At 48.8% G+C, this 14,550-nt stretch overlaps 1 protein-coding gene across 1 annotated transcript in view; it reads left to right on the top strand.

The window, feature by feature from the left end:
* The window catches only part of TENM4 (teneurin transmembrane protein 4), a 387,326-nt gene that overhangs the window by 132,553 nt on the left and 240,223 nt on the right, over positions 1-14,550 (top strand). The window contains exon 5 of the mRNA XM_039228710.1: positions 11,038-11,166. Within this exon, the coding sequence (XP_039084641.1) occupies positions 11,038-11,166 (129 nt within the window). The remainder of the gene's footprint in view (positions 1-11,037; positions 11,167-14,550) is intronic.

Raw genomic sequence — 14,550 nt, 5'->3', positions numbered from 1 at the left:
GATTACTGCTTTTACTTACAGTTGGGAATTTTAGCTCATAACCAACACATCACCAGAAAATGCAGTACTAGCCAGGTATCTGTTAGGTCCAGATGTGATCATCATCATAATACCTGTCATTGATTGAGTGCCTGCTATGTGCCTCACACTGTCCACGCGTCTTTACTAGCATTACCTCCTTTGATTTTCACTGGTCTTATAAAATGGGATTACTTGCTCTCATTTTCCAGTGGAGGAAAGAAAGTGGGACTTGCCCAAAGGTGTACTATTAGTGAGTGGCAGAATTGGGATTTAAAGCAAAGTTGGTTAACTCAGTCTCAGTGAGGATGCTTTTGGCTGCGGTTAACAGACAACACCAAGTATTAGAACATACACTGTGTCATGTAAAAGAGGGATCCCAGATAGGGCAGCTGCAGAGATGCTCCAGAACCCACAGTATCATCAAGGATTCAGGCTCTCTCTATGTTTCTGCTCCATCATTCTTCGGCTGCTTCTCCCTTGTTGCTGTAGGATGGCTATTAGTCACAATGCTGAGTCACACTGTTTTTTGCTCCCTTAATGAGCCAAAGAGACCGGCTTACCATTGTTCAGTATTGGAAACAAAAGAAGAATCTTTCCTGAAACATCCAGCAAACATCCCCCTCAAAATTCACTGGCCAGAACTTTGTCACATGCTCAATCCTGAACCGCTCATCGGCCCCAGAGATGGGATCACCCTTAGATCACTCAGGCACCTTGAGTGGAGATCACTTCCCCAGACTACATTGTTACTACTTAGTGGGAAAAGGGCAGAGTGAAAGTCGGATGGCAGAGGTGTTTCCTGTATCCAGGACATGCGATATTATTTGTGGGACCCATTGCAAAATGAAAATATATGTCCCGTTGCTCAAAACTTTGTAAGAATTTCAGGATTGGCAATGGCACATCAGACCAAGTAGAGGGCCCTCCAAGTGTGGGGCCCTGTGTGACTGCAGTAATCACTCACCCACAGAGCTGGCCCTGACTATCACCTGCTCTTTCTGCCTATGGCTTTTTATGGTTTTCTGCTCTGTCTTCCACTTAAGAGCAGGGACCAGCCATTCTTGTTTGTCATCGCATCCTCTGTGCCACCAACCCTTGGTGTAGAATAGGTGTTCAAGGAATAAAAGTGTTCAAGAAAGGACTTGAACTCAAGAAAGCTGATACTGGATGGAGGAACGGGCTATAAGGATGCTGGTGATGTCGAGGGGGCCGTGAGCACCAGCACCAGCTCCATGCCAGACGTTATGCCGTGCACTCTATGTTCTTCCTCCTCCCTTGTGTCATTCTGACACTGATCCTGATGTGCCTCCACCTCCCTGGTGCTGCTGTTTGTCTTCTGTCCTTGAGGAACACTTCCTGATATCTAAAGTCCCGTAGAGTTATGATATCTGCTGAGCTATAATCACACAGTTAATACATGTGACCAGGATTTCCACACCATAGCTTTCTTTCACCCCTAGTCTCTGTGCCACCGTGCAAAGGATTTTCTTTTTGATGTTAAAACCTGCCTTGGGATAGGCCCAGAAAGGGGATTTGCTCTTGCGCCTGTCCGGTCGGCATCCTTCATCATCTAAGAATGGAGTCCTGGTTTTGTCAGGAAGAGCTGAGTCAGCGTGTGTTGCATGCAGAGCATTGTGTAAAGTCTGGGGACAAACGGAGATTTAAGGAAGTGGATAGACATGCCGGCCTCGTTGGAGACACTGGGCAAGAACCCAGGAAGAGTTAAGTAATAAAAACTGTCATCACAGAGACATCAGAAAGGCAGGCCTTAATTAATCGCCTTTTGAGCACTGCAGACCACGCTCCCTTTATTTTCTGCCTGCCTGCCTTTGCTCACGTTGTCCCTGCATATTTTATACATGTTCTCTGGCATTAGTTCTGCCCATCCTTCAGGGCCTCTGAGGCCAAGCACAGAAATGTGCAGCAGAGGGGCTGCTATATGTTGGCATTACTTTCTCCGAGGCGCCCTCCAAGTTTTGCGAGAGAATGTGAGTCCCTTCCAGCTCCGTCACACTCCAGATCCACCCAGATAGCACTAGTCCGCGTGCTGAAGCCAGTTAGGAGTCGTTGTCTCTAAGCCTGTCTCCTTCAGGAGACTCAGTGCTTTGTTGCCACGGATGATGTTCACGCCTCTCCCTCCCTCACTCCATGCCTATCACGTGGCATTGGACCCAGAAGGTGCCAGGAAGAGTGGGTTGACTGAACTCTGCACCCTGAGGTCAGGGAAGGAAAGGGTCTGTGGGTTTGAGGGCCCCAAGGGGAATGCTCACGATCTTCAGAAAAAGTCAGAGGTCTAAAGTGACAGGCACCATGTGATCTCAGGCTAATGACGCAGCCTGGACGAGAGTCGCCTTGTGCTGTCAACCAGACACCAGCCTCCTCAGGACCGACACCTCCCTCCTTGCCTTGGCACTATACCATCTGTTTCTGGGCCTTCCCCGTCAGTCCACGGGGAGGGCAAGATTGCCCTGGGAGTCTGACTGTGTGGTTACAGCACTGCTATCCTGCACAGATGGGCTCGGACAAAGCAAACATTGAGAGCCCAAGGGGAAGTGTCTGTAATTATAGCTCAGACCTCAAGCATGTGTGAAGGGGGCAGTCACACTCGATCTTCGTGGTAGCTTTTGACATTTAGAAATATTCCTGAATGCCACACTTGAGTTCTAGAGAGGGAGAAACTGAGATGTTCATCTGAAGGTCCCTTGGGCACAATCCACTTGTTATTGGACATGGTCACTGTGACACAGTGTGCCCTGCCCAGATCCAGCTCTAAGGAGCTGGGATATCTGCTGGTATCTAGGGACATCCAGAAATGACAGACCCAGGCATCACCCACATTCTTCCATGGGCTTAAGTAATGCCAGAGCATAGATGGGACCCAACGCATTATAAAAGTGCCAGTATTCACAGGACTGGCTGTTCCCAGCTTTACTGAATCCCTTTAACAGACAGCATCAACGGGGGCACTGGGGAGAGAGGGAAGAGCCAGCCTCTGGAAAAAGAGAGGTAGAAAGAGTTTGTAGAGTCAAGCCAGTCCTAGGTTTGAATTCACCATTTACTGGGTAATCTCAAGATAATCCGTTCACTTCTCCAAGCCTCACCTTCCTCGTTTGTGAAGTGAAGGTGACGGTAGTACAATTTCCCAGTGCTGTAACACAGATCCAACAGCATGTCTGTAATGTACCTGACACACAGGAGGCTCGACATTGGCTGATGAAGAACAGCTCAGCACAAAGATATGTTCTCTGGGTGACCGGACGTAAGAAGGTCTTGACAAGCACAGCTTCAAGCATATTTTTTTCCATTTGGAATTCTTCTGCCTGATTTGCATGGGCAGTTAAGAGAATGGAGACATTAAAAGGTTTTTTTTGTAATATCTTGTCTGATGACTTCCTTTCTGGGGTGATGCCTAACTCATATCAGATGGCTGCTTTTGCCTAATTTCAGCCATTAGATTACAGAGGGATGAGGTAGTTCATCCTCAGGGAGAAAAAAGAAATCAATGTGAGTAAGCATGATTAGTAACAGCTTCCATGAGTAATGCAGCGGGAGGACTAGAACTTGACCAAGGCAGCGAACTGCGGAGCTGTGATCCCGCGGACAGCCTTCCCTGCCTCCGGGCTCAGCACTGCAGCTGCCCCCACATCCACACAGGCCATGGTCTGCCACCTGGAAGTGGGTGTTTTTTCATCACTTAATATCCACCCATCACTATAAGACAGTTCTTCTGAGGGAGAAATGGGCACTCCTGATAGTATCGGAGCGTTCTTTTGTCAGTAGAGGGGACATTTGTGACCATTTGCCTAAACGTTGGTGATGTCAGAGCATATGTGCCTACCGCATGGCCAGCATTGGACTGGGCTCAAGGGACTTGGAGGTGGGGAAGTCACCTCAAAGGGCTCACAGTCCATGGGAGACAAGTGCAGGCACACATGCTAGCGTACTGGGTGTGCAAGTGCAGGCCCCTTGTGACTTCAGGTGTATGGGGCCAAGGGAGGGTGTGATCAAGTCTGTCTGAAGAGTAATGGAAGGGCTCTAATGGGGTGTTGCAGTCTCTGAGTTGACTTTCAGCCTCGTGATTGGGGAGGGGTTAGGAAAGGCCCTTTAGGCTGAGAAAGCAATGCAGTGGGTCAGATGGAACTCCCAGACATAAAGACAGAAATTCAGCTCCAACTGGATTTTTCAAGGAAAGAAAACATAGGGAGTGATAAAACTGAAAAGTCCAGAGGATTATTCTTGATCAATGCGGCTAGATCCAGGCATTCCAATAATGTCTCCAGGAATCTGTTTCCGTCTCTTGACTTTGTTCTCTGCTTTGGCTTCCTCCTCGCGCAGACATCCCCATCTGATAAAAGAAGCCCCTCCAGGCTTATATGCTGCTGGCTTTGTAAACCAGGTAAAAGAGTATTGCTACAACCCCCCTCCCCGCCAGCCCCATGGCTCCGGCAGAATCCTGGGATTGACTCTGACTGGTCTGACCAGGGTCACGTGGCCCTGCCTGAATTAGACATCTTGGCCAGAGGAATGGGGGTACTCTCATTGGCCATCCTGAAGCCACTTTCTTCCAAATTCATAGGCTGAAAATAGGGATCCCCAAAACAAAGAAAGAATTGCTATTATTAGAAGAAATGCCAGGCAAACAACAACAAAAAGTCACATAGGTACATGAAAGAGGCGAAGGCAGGGTGGAAGGAAATAGGCTTGAGAAAGAGGAATCCTAAATGTGTTCCAGACATGGAGGCTAAATGGTTAGCGCTCACCTCATTTTCTCTCCCCTCCATTAAGGTCTTTGTGGTACAGTTACCAGCAGAGTTAGTCTCTCACAGCATTTCATACTCAGTCCCGCCTATGGTTCCTGGGCATTGCAGAGCATGTAAATAAAGGGGTGCTCTGGGTAATTGCCATTTTTATAAAAAGCCCAGGTGGAAAATGTGCTTAACATCCTGCAGTAAGGCTGCACCAGCCAACCTTTAGGGCTTCCACTCGGTATGCATGAGAGTTGGCATGCGATGTGCTGGGCACTTTGCATGACCTGCCTGGGCAGCAGAGTGGAGGGAGATGAAGGACACCGGCTCTGCCAGACCACCCACATACACATCCTGTCTCCATGATGCGAGTCTGTCCTGGGGCAAGTTCTACAATGTCTTTTCCATACCTCAGTTTCACCCTCTGTGCAACAGGAATAATAATAGTAACTACCTCATGGGGTTATTATGAAGACTGAGATAATATGTGTAAAGCACTTAGATTAGTGCCTGGCACATAGTATGCATTATACATGTGTTAGCTACAGTATGTTCCTTACTTTACTGTTATCATTCAACTTTGCAGGAGTCCTGTAAGATATGTCTAATCGTCCTTTCATAGATGGGAAAGTTAAGCCTTCCAGAGTCAAGGCTCCATATTTTCCCACCATTTGGTGCTCTTCTGTAATATCAAGCATCCATCCATCCATCCATCCATCCATCCATCCATCCATTCACTCATTCATTCAGTAAACACAAGGTCTACTTCATGTCAGCAGCAGGCCAGTTGCTAGGGCTCCACTGACTGAATTCTCTGGGTCCTATCAGAGATATCTGATTCTGATCATCAGCTTTATAGGTGTTTGATTTAAAAAAATGGGAAAACAATGAACGATTCGTTAATGAATATAGATTGTGTGAGAAACAGCATATTCTAAAATCTAGGGTCATTGAGGGGGTTATTAATAGGATTCTAGGAGTGAAAAGTTTGACAACAATTAACAAGTATTTGCTGAGCAAATGAATCGGGCTCAACACTCTCCATTTTGTCTACTTCCACAGGAAGGAAATGAGATTCAGAGAAGTGGGGGTGCCTGGACCATGTGCCAACGAGATCGTGGCAGGGCTAGAACTACTCAGGCCTGCCAAACGCCCTGCCACCGTAAGATAATGGGCATGGCACGAATCAAACCCACCTGGGTGCCTGGGTGGGCACCTTCCCTCCCCGACATCACTCAGGAGAATTTGATTTTCACTTTGATTTCATCAAGATAGTCCAGAAATCCAGTTAGTCACAATAACTAACACAGAGCCAGCCCATTGCAAATGTCCACCAGATGTTGGCTGGAAGTGGCAATTCAATCCCTCTAAGTATCTTGAAGTATTACCCTGACTTCTCAGTTGCCCCCAAGACATCCCAAAACATGAGAGGTCCAAAGGAGAAAGAAAGGGAAACTAAGTGGACTTGGGATTCTGATGTCTGCTGTGTGTGAAATTTGGTGGGTGCTGTGGAAGGAGGGGGCACGGCAGAATAGTAGAGTTAACAGGCCTGGGTTTGAACCCTGGCTCTGCCGCTGTGATCTTGGGCCCCCACGAGCCCCCCACCTCTTACTAGTTGTCTTATTCTGGACAAGTGTTCTAACTTCTCAGATCCTCGGTTATCTCAGAGCTGGGAAGGGGTTACTAATAAATATTTTTTAAATGGCTGCTTTTAGGATACAATAGGATCATGCATGAAAAGAACTAGCACAGTCCCCGGCAGGTAATGATCTCAGTAAACAATGGACATTAGGATTGTGGGCCTAGCCAATAAACATCTATATTAGGCATACAGTAAAGTAGTACATGTTCTAGGCATTGAGAATACAAGGCCCACTGTCTAGTAGGAAATGCACTATTCTCTCATTCAGTTTTCACTCTATGAGTAGGTACAATTATCTCTGTTTTATAGATGTTCTCCGAGAGGTTAAGTAACTTGTTTAGGTCACACAGCTAGTGAGTGGCAGAGCCAGGATTCAAACCCACGTCAGCTGGACTCAAAAGTACTCTTCCTCTCCAGGGCACTAAAACAGTTTGGCCTTTCTGTTTTATGTTTTCAAGGAAACAAATGAAGCAGCCAGGCGGAAGTTTACATCTTCCATTTCCTTATTTTAAAAAAAAGACAAAGAAAATGTAGTATGACATTAGGGTATGAATGGAATTCCTGGGAATGTGCCTCCAAACCCAGAATTGCTTCAGATTCATCAAGATGCCAGGCCTGGAGACCTACACCCCTAAGCAGTGTCCTTGAGCCTCTGCATTGCATCCGCTATCGTCAAGAGATATGTTCCTTAGGAGGCCCTGGGCTGTATAAATTAGGCAGACCAGTGATCGCCTTGGTTATGAATATAACTATTGGATTAAGGTTCTATGCTGGGTGCATTATTTGTTTTTGCAAACCTGAGCTGGGCTGATTGGATTTCTCTTTCTTTTTTAACGTAAGTAGATTCTGAAATTGGAAAAATAAAATATTCCACAGCTGAGAGAGAAGAATTAGCTTGGGGAACGAGCCCAGGTGGTGCCCACAGACTGTACATTTTTTGCATTGAAATAAACTTAGCACCATCCACGCCCTTGCTGTGGGAACTTGCTCTCTAAGCTGGTATGTGAGGCAAGTGATGGGGCGGGAGCGGGGTTCCGTCATCTCGGGAGGGCATTGACAAGGAGCATAGCACTTGAGAAGGCATTCTCAGGTATGCATGATAGGAATAATACCATTTGCGGAGCACCTGCTGTGCTGGGTGGATGGCAGGGTGAAGTAGGGAAAGTATGCCATAGTCACCAAGGTCACGGGGGTTGAAGTTAGACTTGAACTCCAGCCTTGGCGTTGAGGAGCCATGGAGCACAAGCAAATTCTGTGAGCTTCAGTTTCCTCATCTGTAAAATAGAGATAGTAATAGCTAGCATATAGTAACTACCTGCTATATGCCGAGTGTGCCTTAGCACGCCACATCAATCCCCCCAGCCACCCCATCAGAGTTTCCTGCATATCTGAAGTCAGGAAAATGGGGCACAAGAAGAGACAGGTATCTTGTGCAAGGCCACACAGTTAGGAAGTGGCAGAGCCAGGATTCAAACCCACGCTGTCTGGCTCTAGAGCCCGCATGCCAAACACACTGCATTGGGTTCCTCTTACACCTCAGAAGAGGCTTGGGAAGAGAAAATGGGGAAAGTGTGTTAAATAGGCTTAGCTTAGTATCTAGTAGCCCCATAGGCCTTCAATACTTTGAGGCCATCATTAATACTGTTATTTTTTAAATTATTTTTGAAAAAAAATTTTATAACTTTTTAAATGTTTATTCATTTTTGAGAGAGCACAAGCATGAGTGGGGGAGGGGCAGATAGAGAAGGAGACACAGAATCTAAAGCAGGTTCCAGACTCTGAGCTGTCACAACAGAGCCCAACGTGGGGCTTGAATTCTGAATTCTGAATTCAGCTTCTGAGCTGAAGTCAGACGTCCAACTGACTGAGCCACCCAGGCACGCTTTGTACTATTCTTACATTTCGGTGGTCTGAACATTGGGCTGGACACTCTGCAGAGGACTTCAGAAGGGCAAATTCCTTTTATCTGTCTCTCTTATGTCTCGGGTTATAGACATTGATGGATGCAATACCTGCCTAAGATCTCCTGAGCTTGTATCAAAAGGAAAGTCCACATGTGAACATGTCATAAATGATGAAAAGCATCTCTGTGGTCTGTGTAATTAGTTGATGACTTTCTGCCTCTTCCTCTAGGTGGGGCCTTTTATGGCCTGAGGGAAAAGGTAAAGATCGCTTGGGCAGGGCCACCATGTTCCTGAGACTTGCTGGGGTTGGCAGGTTCTCTTTGGTTGAGGTACAAGGCATTGCATGTAGTTTCTAGAGGCTGCAGAGGGTACTGGGCTTGGAGTCCCTGGTTAGGGGCAGGCCCCCTGGGCAAGCCACAAAACTTTGAAGAGCCTCAGTTTCCTCATGAATGAAAGGATAGTAACCCCTCCCTCTTGAGGTTGTTGCTATGGTGTTATCAAACATTAAAACATTTTGTGGTCCCCAAAGCACCTTGTCCATACAGCTATTGATATGACTGTTGTCTAGTCATAACAAAAATACATTAGATGGGTGTGCGGTTAGTATGTATCTGACGATACATACAGCTTAATCCAGAATTTATTTTTTCTTGTTCTTCTGCCTCTAGGGGGCATCAAGAGCAGAAAGAGCAGAGGTCTGTGCTGGGATCCTGGCTTTTATCCTTTTCCTAGAGGGCAGGTTTCTTGTTTTGTTTGTTGTTCTCTTTTGGAGTTAAGATGTCACATTTAATAAAGTTGCCCCAAATGCTAGGGCCCGACATACCCCATTGTTAAAAAAATTTGAGGGGCGCCTGGGTGGCTCAGTTGGTTAAGTGTCTGACTTTGGCTCAGGTCATGATCTCACGGTTCGTGGGTTCAAGCCCCAGGTCAGGCTCTGTGCTGACAGCTCAGAGTCTGGAGCCTGCTTTGGATTCTGTGTCTCCCTTTCTCTCTGACCCTGTTCACGCTGTTTCTCTCTCTCTCTCAGAAATAAATAAAACATTAAAAATTTTTTAAAAAAAACAAAAACAAAAGAGATGTGTAGTGTAGCCATTGTGTACATGCGGGTGGGGGGAGGGGGTGGGATTTGAACCCGAAGCAGCTTGAGCTTGAGCCATGGCACCTGTCCATGCCATGATGCTCTGTGGGTTCTAGCAGCCTCTTGCTTCCATCTAGTGTGTCTGTATTTCTTACAAGATAAGATAGTTTCTTCAAAATTACTGATGGATGTAAAAGGCAGGGAGGCACATGAACAGGGTTAATGAGAATTCACCTGTGCAGGTGGTGGTATTCTGCCTCCTGAAGGCCCATGCAGTGGGGCCGGGGGGAGGGGCCAGAATTAAGAAAACCACCTGATAAACTGCCCCAACCTTCAGTGCTGACATCAGTTTCAACAGAGCGGGCCATTCCTTGTGGGAGCCTTGAGATCCATTGTCGTGATTTCCTTTTCGTGGCATCCTCAACTGTTGATTAAAATATGAAGAGTTTGTATCCACGTCGGTGACATACCCACCTCCGTCTTTCCTGTGCAGTTTGGAGAACATCAGGTCAAGTTTAAAGAGAGAGATCAGAGTGCCCAAATTACACCAGGCCCTTGAGAGTCAGTGGCAGCACTGAGGTGACAGATCCTGCCGTGTGCCCTGGGGAGAGGAGTCATCTGCTCCTAGCCTTGCAGCCCCTGATGTGTTAGGATAAGACCCCTGCCAGAGCTTAGAGTATCATAGGACAGACGGATGTGCCAACAAAACATGGTAACTCAGAGTGAGCTGAGGGCGACAAGAGCCCAGAAGAGGTGCCTTGAGCCCAAACTGGGGGTGAAGGTGGTGGTCAGAGAAGGCTTCCTGGAGAAAGCAATTCCGAATCTGAGTTAACCAGGTGAAGGAACAAAGCAAGTCATCCATGCCTAAGAAAACAGCATGTGCAGAGCCGTGGACGTGACATAAGCAGGGAATGGTTTCATGATTGGTTTATAATTAGCCCGTTAACCTTAGCACCTTTCTAAAGAGGGGAGTGGAAAGCTGTGGGCACTGCCCGAGAACGGCGGGTTCAGGCCCGATGGTGAGGGGTCTCATCCTGTGGGCAGTGGGGAGCCACTGAAGCCTTATCGTGAGGGAGTGACGAGATTGTTTTCTTTTAGGAAGCTCACTCCTGCTGACAGATGGCAAATGCATTGAAGGAGCAGAGCCCGTGGGGTGGGACACCGGTGATGGCCCCGGCCCGGCCTCGATGTCCACTTACGAGACCCAAGTTGGGGTAGTGACAGTGGGAGCGGTGAGGACCTGGTAAAAGAGGGAGGAGGCAGTGGTGATCCCCCGAGGTCTGGCTTGGTGGATGGGGTGGGCAGTTCTGGCAGCAGCTGGTGGTTCTGAGATCCGGAGCTTTGAATTGGGGGCTGAGGAGCAAGGAGGCATTAGGTGTAGCTCTGTGTGTATTTCATTTGAGCCGCAGAGGCTCGAAGTTCAGTGAAGAAGTTGAGGCTCTTTAAGCTCCCTATTTGGGGAGACAGCCCATTGCAGAGCGTGGTGGCAAGAAGAGTTCCCTTAAGTTGACTGCTGGTGGCTCCAAGTAACTTCTGGCCTTTGTCCTGATTCTTCCTCCTGAGGCCCGTAGAGTACGTTTGCTCCTTTGTCCACCCTTTAGCTGTTTGGAGGCAGTAGTAGTGTTCTACACGTCATCTTCTTTCCAGGAAGTCCCCTGAAAGGGACAAGGGAGCCTTCCAGACCGTCAAAGGCTGCAAGGAGTCTCAGGAGGTCATCTCTAAAAGACAGACAAGTTGAGGCCCAGAGAAAGGAAGGGACTTGCTCAAAGTCACAGAGTGAGTTAATGGCAAAGCTGGGAACAGTTCTTTAACCTAGGACTCTCCGTAACACCACATGATTGTGTGTTTAATTTCCTAGCTGTGGATTGTGCGGCTTAAGTGACAAAAGTTGGACAGCTGATCATAAGGCATTGGGTGTGTTTCCCCAGGACTTCTAGACACACGCTATTTCTTTAAGTCCTTTCCCCAACCCATCTCCTTTTCAGGCTAATAGCATCGGTCCGTTGTCTATGCACACAGGAACACAGTTTATAAACCCATCGCCATCCAAAGAAGCCAGGGAAAACATTACCTGCAGAGACTTCTGGGTAGGGTCAGCCTCTGTGATACCGAGATGACCCACAATCCAGGCATCCCTCCTCTGGACTCCTTCCAGCTAATCAGTAGCATGACCATCACCTCCCTCTTCCCTAACCCTTTACCTCTATGATTGCAACCTCCTGCATTTCCATGAGCTTCTCATCTGCTCCAACACACCGCAGACTCCTGTTGAACTGAATTCCGTCCCAGCGTGCATCCACTTGCTCCTGTCTTCCCTATAAAATATGGTTTCTTATTGATTTGGGACTTGACCCAACAGTTTGTGGGTTGGACCATTTTTGAAAAGGGTGAGAAGGTGACATGAGAAAGCCGGAAAAATTCTTGACAACCAGAAAGCTTTCCCAGGACAGATTCTGCCCTGAGGTGGACGCAGCTTTAAGTGGGGGGAAAGCCATCTACCCAGAAAAAATCTCCCTTGTGGCTGCAGGTGGCCTTTTCCAACCAGCCTGTTCCAATTTTATAGGCAGGGACTTTCATCCCTCTCCGTGTGTCTGATATCAAGCACGAGGCCTAGAGAGAGTGACCTTTGCGAAAGGAATGGAAAGCAGGGAGGCAAAAGGAGAGGGCAGGAGGAGAGAAGCACTCTTTTGTTTCTCTTTCTTCCGTCTTTCTGCCTTCTTCATTGCCTAATCACACAGCACAGTCCAATACCCAGCGTGCCGTGCACATTGTTTGTAAGTAGCTGTTCATTAACTAAAGCCCCAGGTTCATCTGCCAAGAATAATACAGTCTGGATTTTGGAAAGAGAAGGGACTCCCACCGCCGCCTCCGCCTGTTTGTCAGTTGGGGAAACTGGAGTTCCGACAGGTGCAGTGCCTTGCCCAAGGTCACACAGCAATTGGTGGCTGATAGGAACCAGCACAAGAATGACGTTTGGGCTGGTATAACTTGGGAGACAGTTCTTCCCGGTTCAGTGGTGGCCCAGCCAGGGTGTTCAGACACACACTTAGAAAGATAGGCCCTGACGCTATGGGCTTTGTGCGTCTGTAAGTTACCATGACCCTGGGAATAGAGAGCAATGTTGATGATACCTCTGTCTGACAGACACTGACACGCCCCTCAACTGTCTGGTCAAAGGCAGCAGGGTGCCCCCTCGCCCCATATTCTAGGAGAACTTTCATTGCTGGATGAGGAATCCCACGTGCATTTTAGTGAAGCCTGGCAATTCTGGTACACTCCTGTGACTACTCTGACGCTTGGCTGCCTAAGTATCCTGAAGGGCTGCCCTCTGACTCCAGGCTCCCAGGGGTACCCCCAGCTCTCGCAGGTAGACTCTAGCCTCTCCCTCTGCTCCCTCGCACCAGATCTCTGCTCTGCATGCGCAGGCCCCTCACACCATCCTTGCTGCCTTAAGGAGCCTGTATCTCTCAGGCCTCTGCTGGTGCCAGCCTCCCTGCCTCCAATGCCCTGTCCCTCTACTTCATACACCTCCACCCTGTCCTCCTTACATGCCCAGTTTAAGTTCATGTTCTTTCTAGAAGCTTCCCCAGACCACTCTACCACCAAACTGCTATGTCCGTGCCTGAGACGCTGCCCTGCAGTGGATGGGGAGAAGGTGTCACCACCCCCCTCTCCCCCATCTTCCAGTGCCCTGTTGTGCTGACACTTACCCACGCTTCTGTAGAAGCCATGGGGCAAGGGAGCTCAGGTGATGCAGGCGTGTGTCGGAGGAGGGCAGAGAGTGGTCTCAGAGGGGATGGGATTGGGGCTGGCAAACCAAGAATAAAGAGGACTACACCGAGCACTGACTGCAGCACACGCCCCTCAGGACCACTGGGTGGCCTGCCCACCTTTCCTGGCTCCTCCCACCTGATGCCAGCTTGTGCCCCCCACAACCTGAAAACACTCCCTTCCAGACACTGCCGCTGGAAAACCACAGCCGTGCACAGTGAGGGTCGCGCTCCAGTTGCATACTGTCTTCTCATCACCGCATCTCAACACAGAGCACTTTATTTTTTTTAAGTTTATGTATTTATTTTGAGGGGGAGTGGGGGAGAGAGTGCAAGCAGGGGAGGGGCAGGGAGAGGGGGAGAGACAGAGAATCCCAAGCAGGCTCTGCACTGTCAGCACAGAACCCGATGCAGGGCTTGAACTCACAAACCGTGAGATCACGCCCTGAGCCAGAGTTGGCTCAGTCAGCTTAACCGACTGAGCCACCCAGGGGCCCCTCAGCACGAAGTGCTTTAATAGTCTGAGTGTCCACCCAAAGTTCTGCTGTGACTGGATGGATGAGGAGCAGAAACGGCCCCCTTGTGACCTCAGGGAACGCTTTTCTACCCTCATCAAGAAAACTGGAAGGGAAGCCCTGGGAAAGCTGCTGCCCTCTGTCTCCACCTCCGCGGACCCTCCCCGCCATGAGCCCAGCTGGGTTGCAGGCCAAGTCCCATTTCGAATTGCTGCACATTGGCTGTGACATAGGAAGAGCAGCACAGCAGTGAATGTGAACAGAAAGCATCTGTCCAGGGAGGGAATGAACGGGCGGAGAAACGTCCTCAGCCTCTAGCCTCGTACTCAAAACAGCGGTTTCATCTGGGGCTTCACGGTCCGTGTGCATCCTGGGCTCAGGTCATGAGGACACAGGTGACCATTGTCTCTAAGTCTTCCCTAGGACCCTGAGGCTCACAAAGTGCTTTCATATGCATTTGACAAGTGAAGAAACAAAACTGCAGGCTAAATAGTCTGAGATCACACAGCTTGAAGGCGGCAGAGCCGAGCCAGGCCATCAGATCCCGGCTGCCGGCTGCGGTGACGGAGAGCTTTCTGGCCTCTCTAAATCGGTCGTGTAGGCCAAGGTTCATTAGCTGAGCTCTCAGCGCGGCTACATCACCGTCCAGAGTTAGTGGTGCTCGATGGCATTTTAATGGGAGCCAAATAACTCTTCCTGTTGGCATTCGCAGGCTGCTGGAGTTTTTGTGTTTTATGGTAATTAAAGACCGTCATCTTTCATATCTGACAATCCCGATGAATGAGCGCCGTTCACGCCAGGTCGTCGTTAACTCCGGAGCGAGGAGACCTTGGGGCTCCCGTGGGCAGGAGTGTGGGCGCCCGGCCCGGCACCCT

Source organism: Hyaena hyaena, unplaced genomic scaffold (assembly GCF_003009895.1).
Source record: "Hyaena hyaena isolate Hyena2069 unplaced genomic scaffold, ASM300989v1 scaffold_34, whole genome shotgun sequence".
NCBI lineage: Eukaryota > Metazoa > Chordata > Mammalia > Carnivora > Hyaenidae > Hyaena > Hyaena hyaena.
Note: the sequence above shows the minus strand (reverse complement) of the source record. Positions and strands in the feature narration are given on the sequence as shown.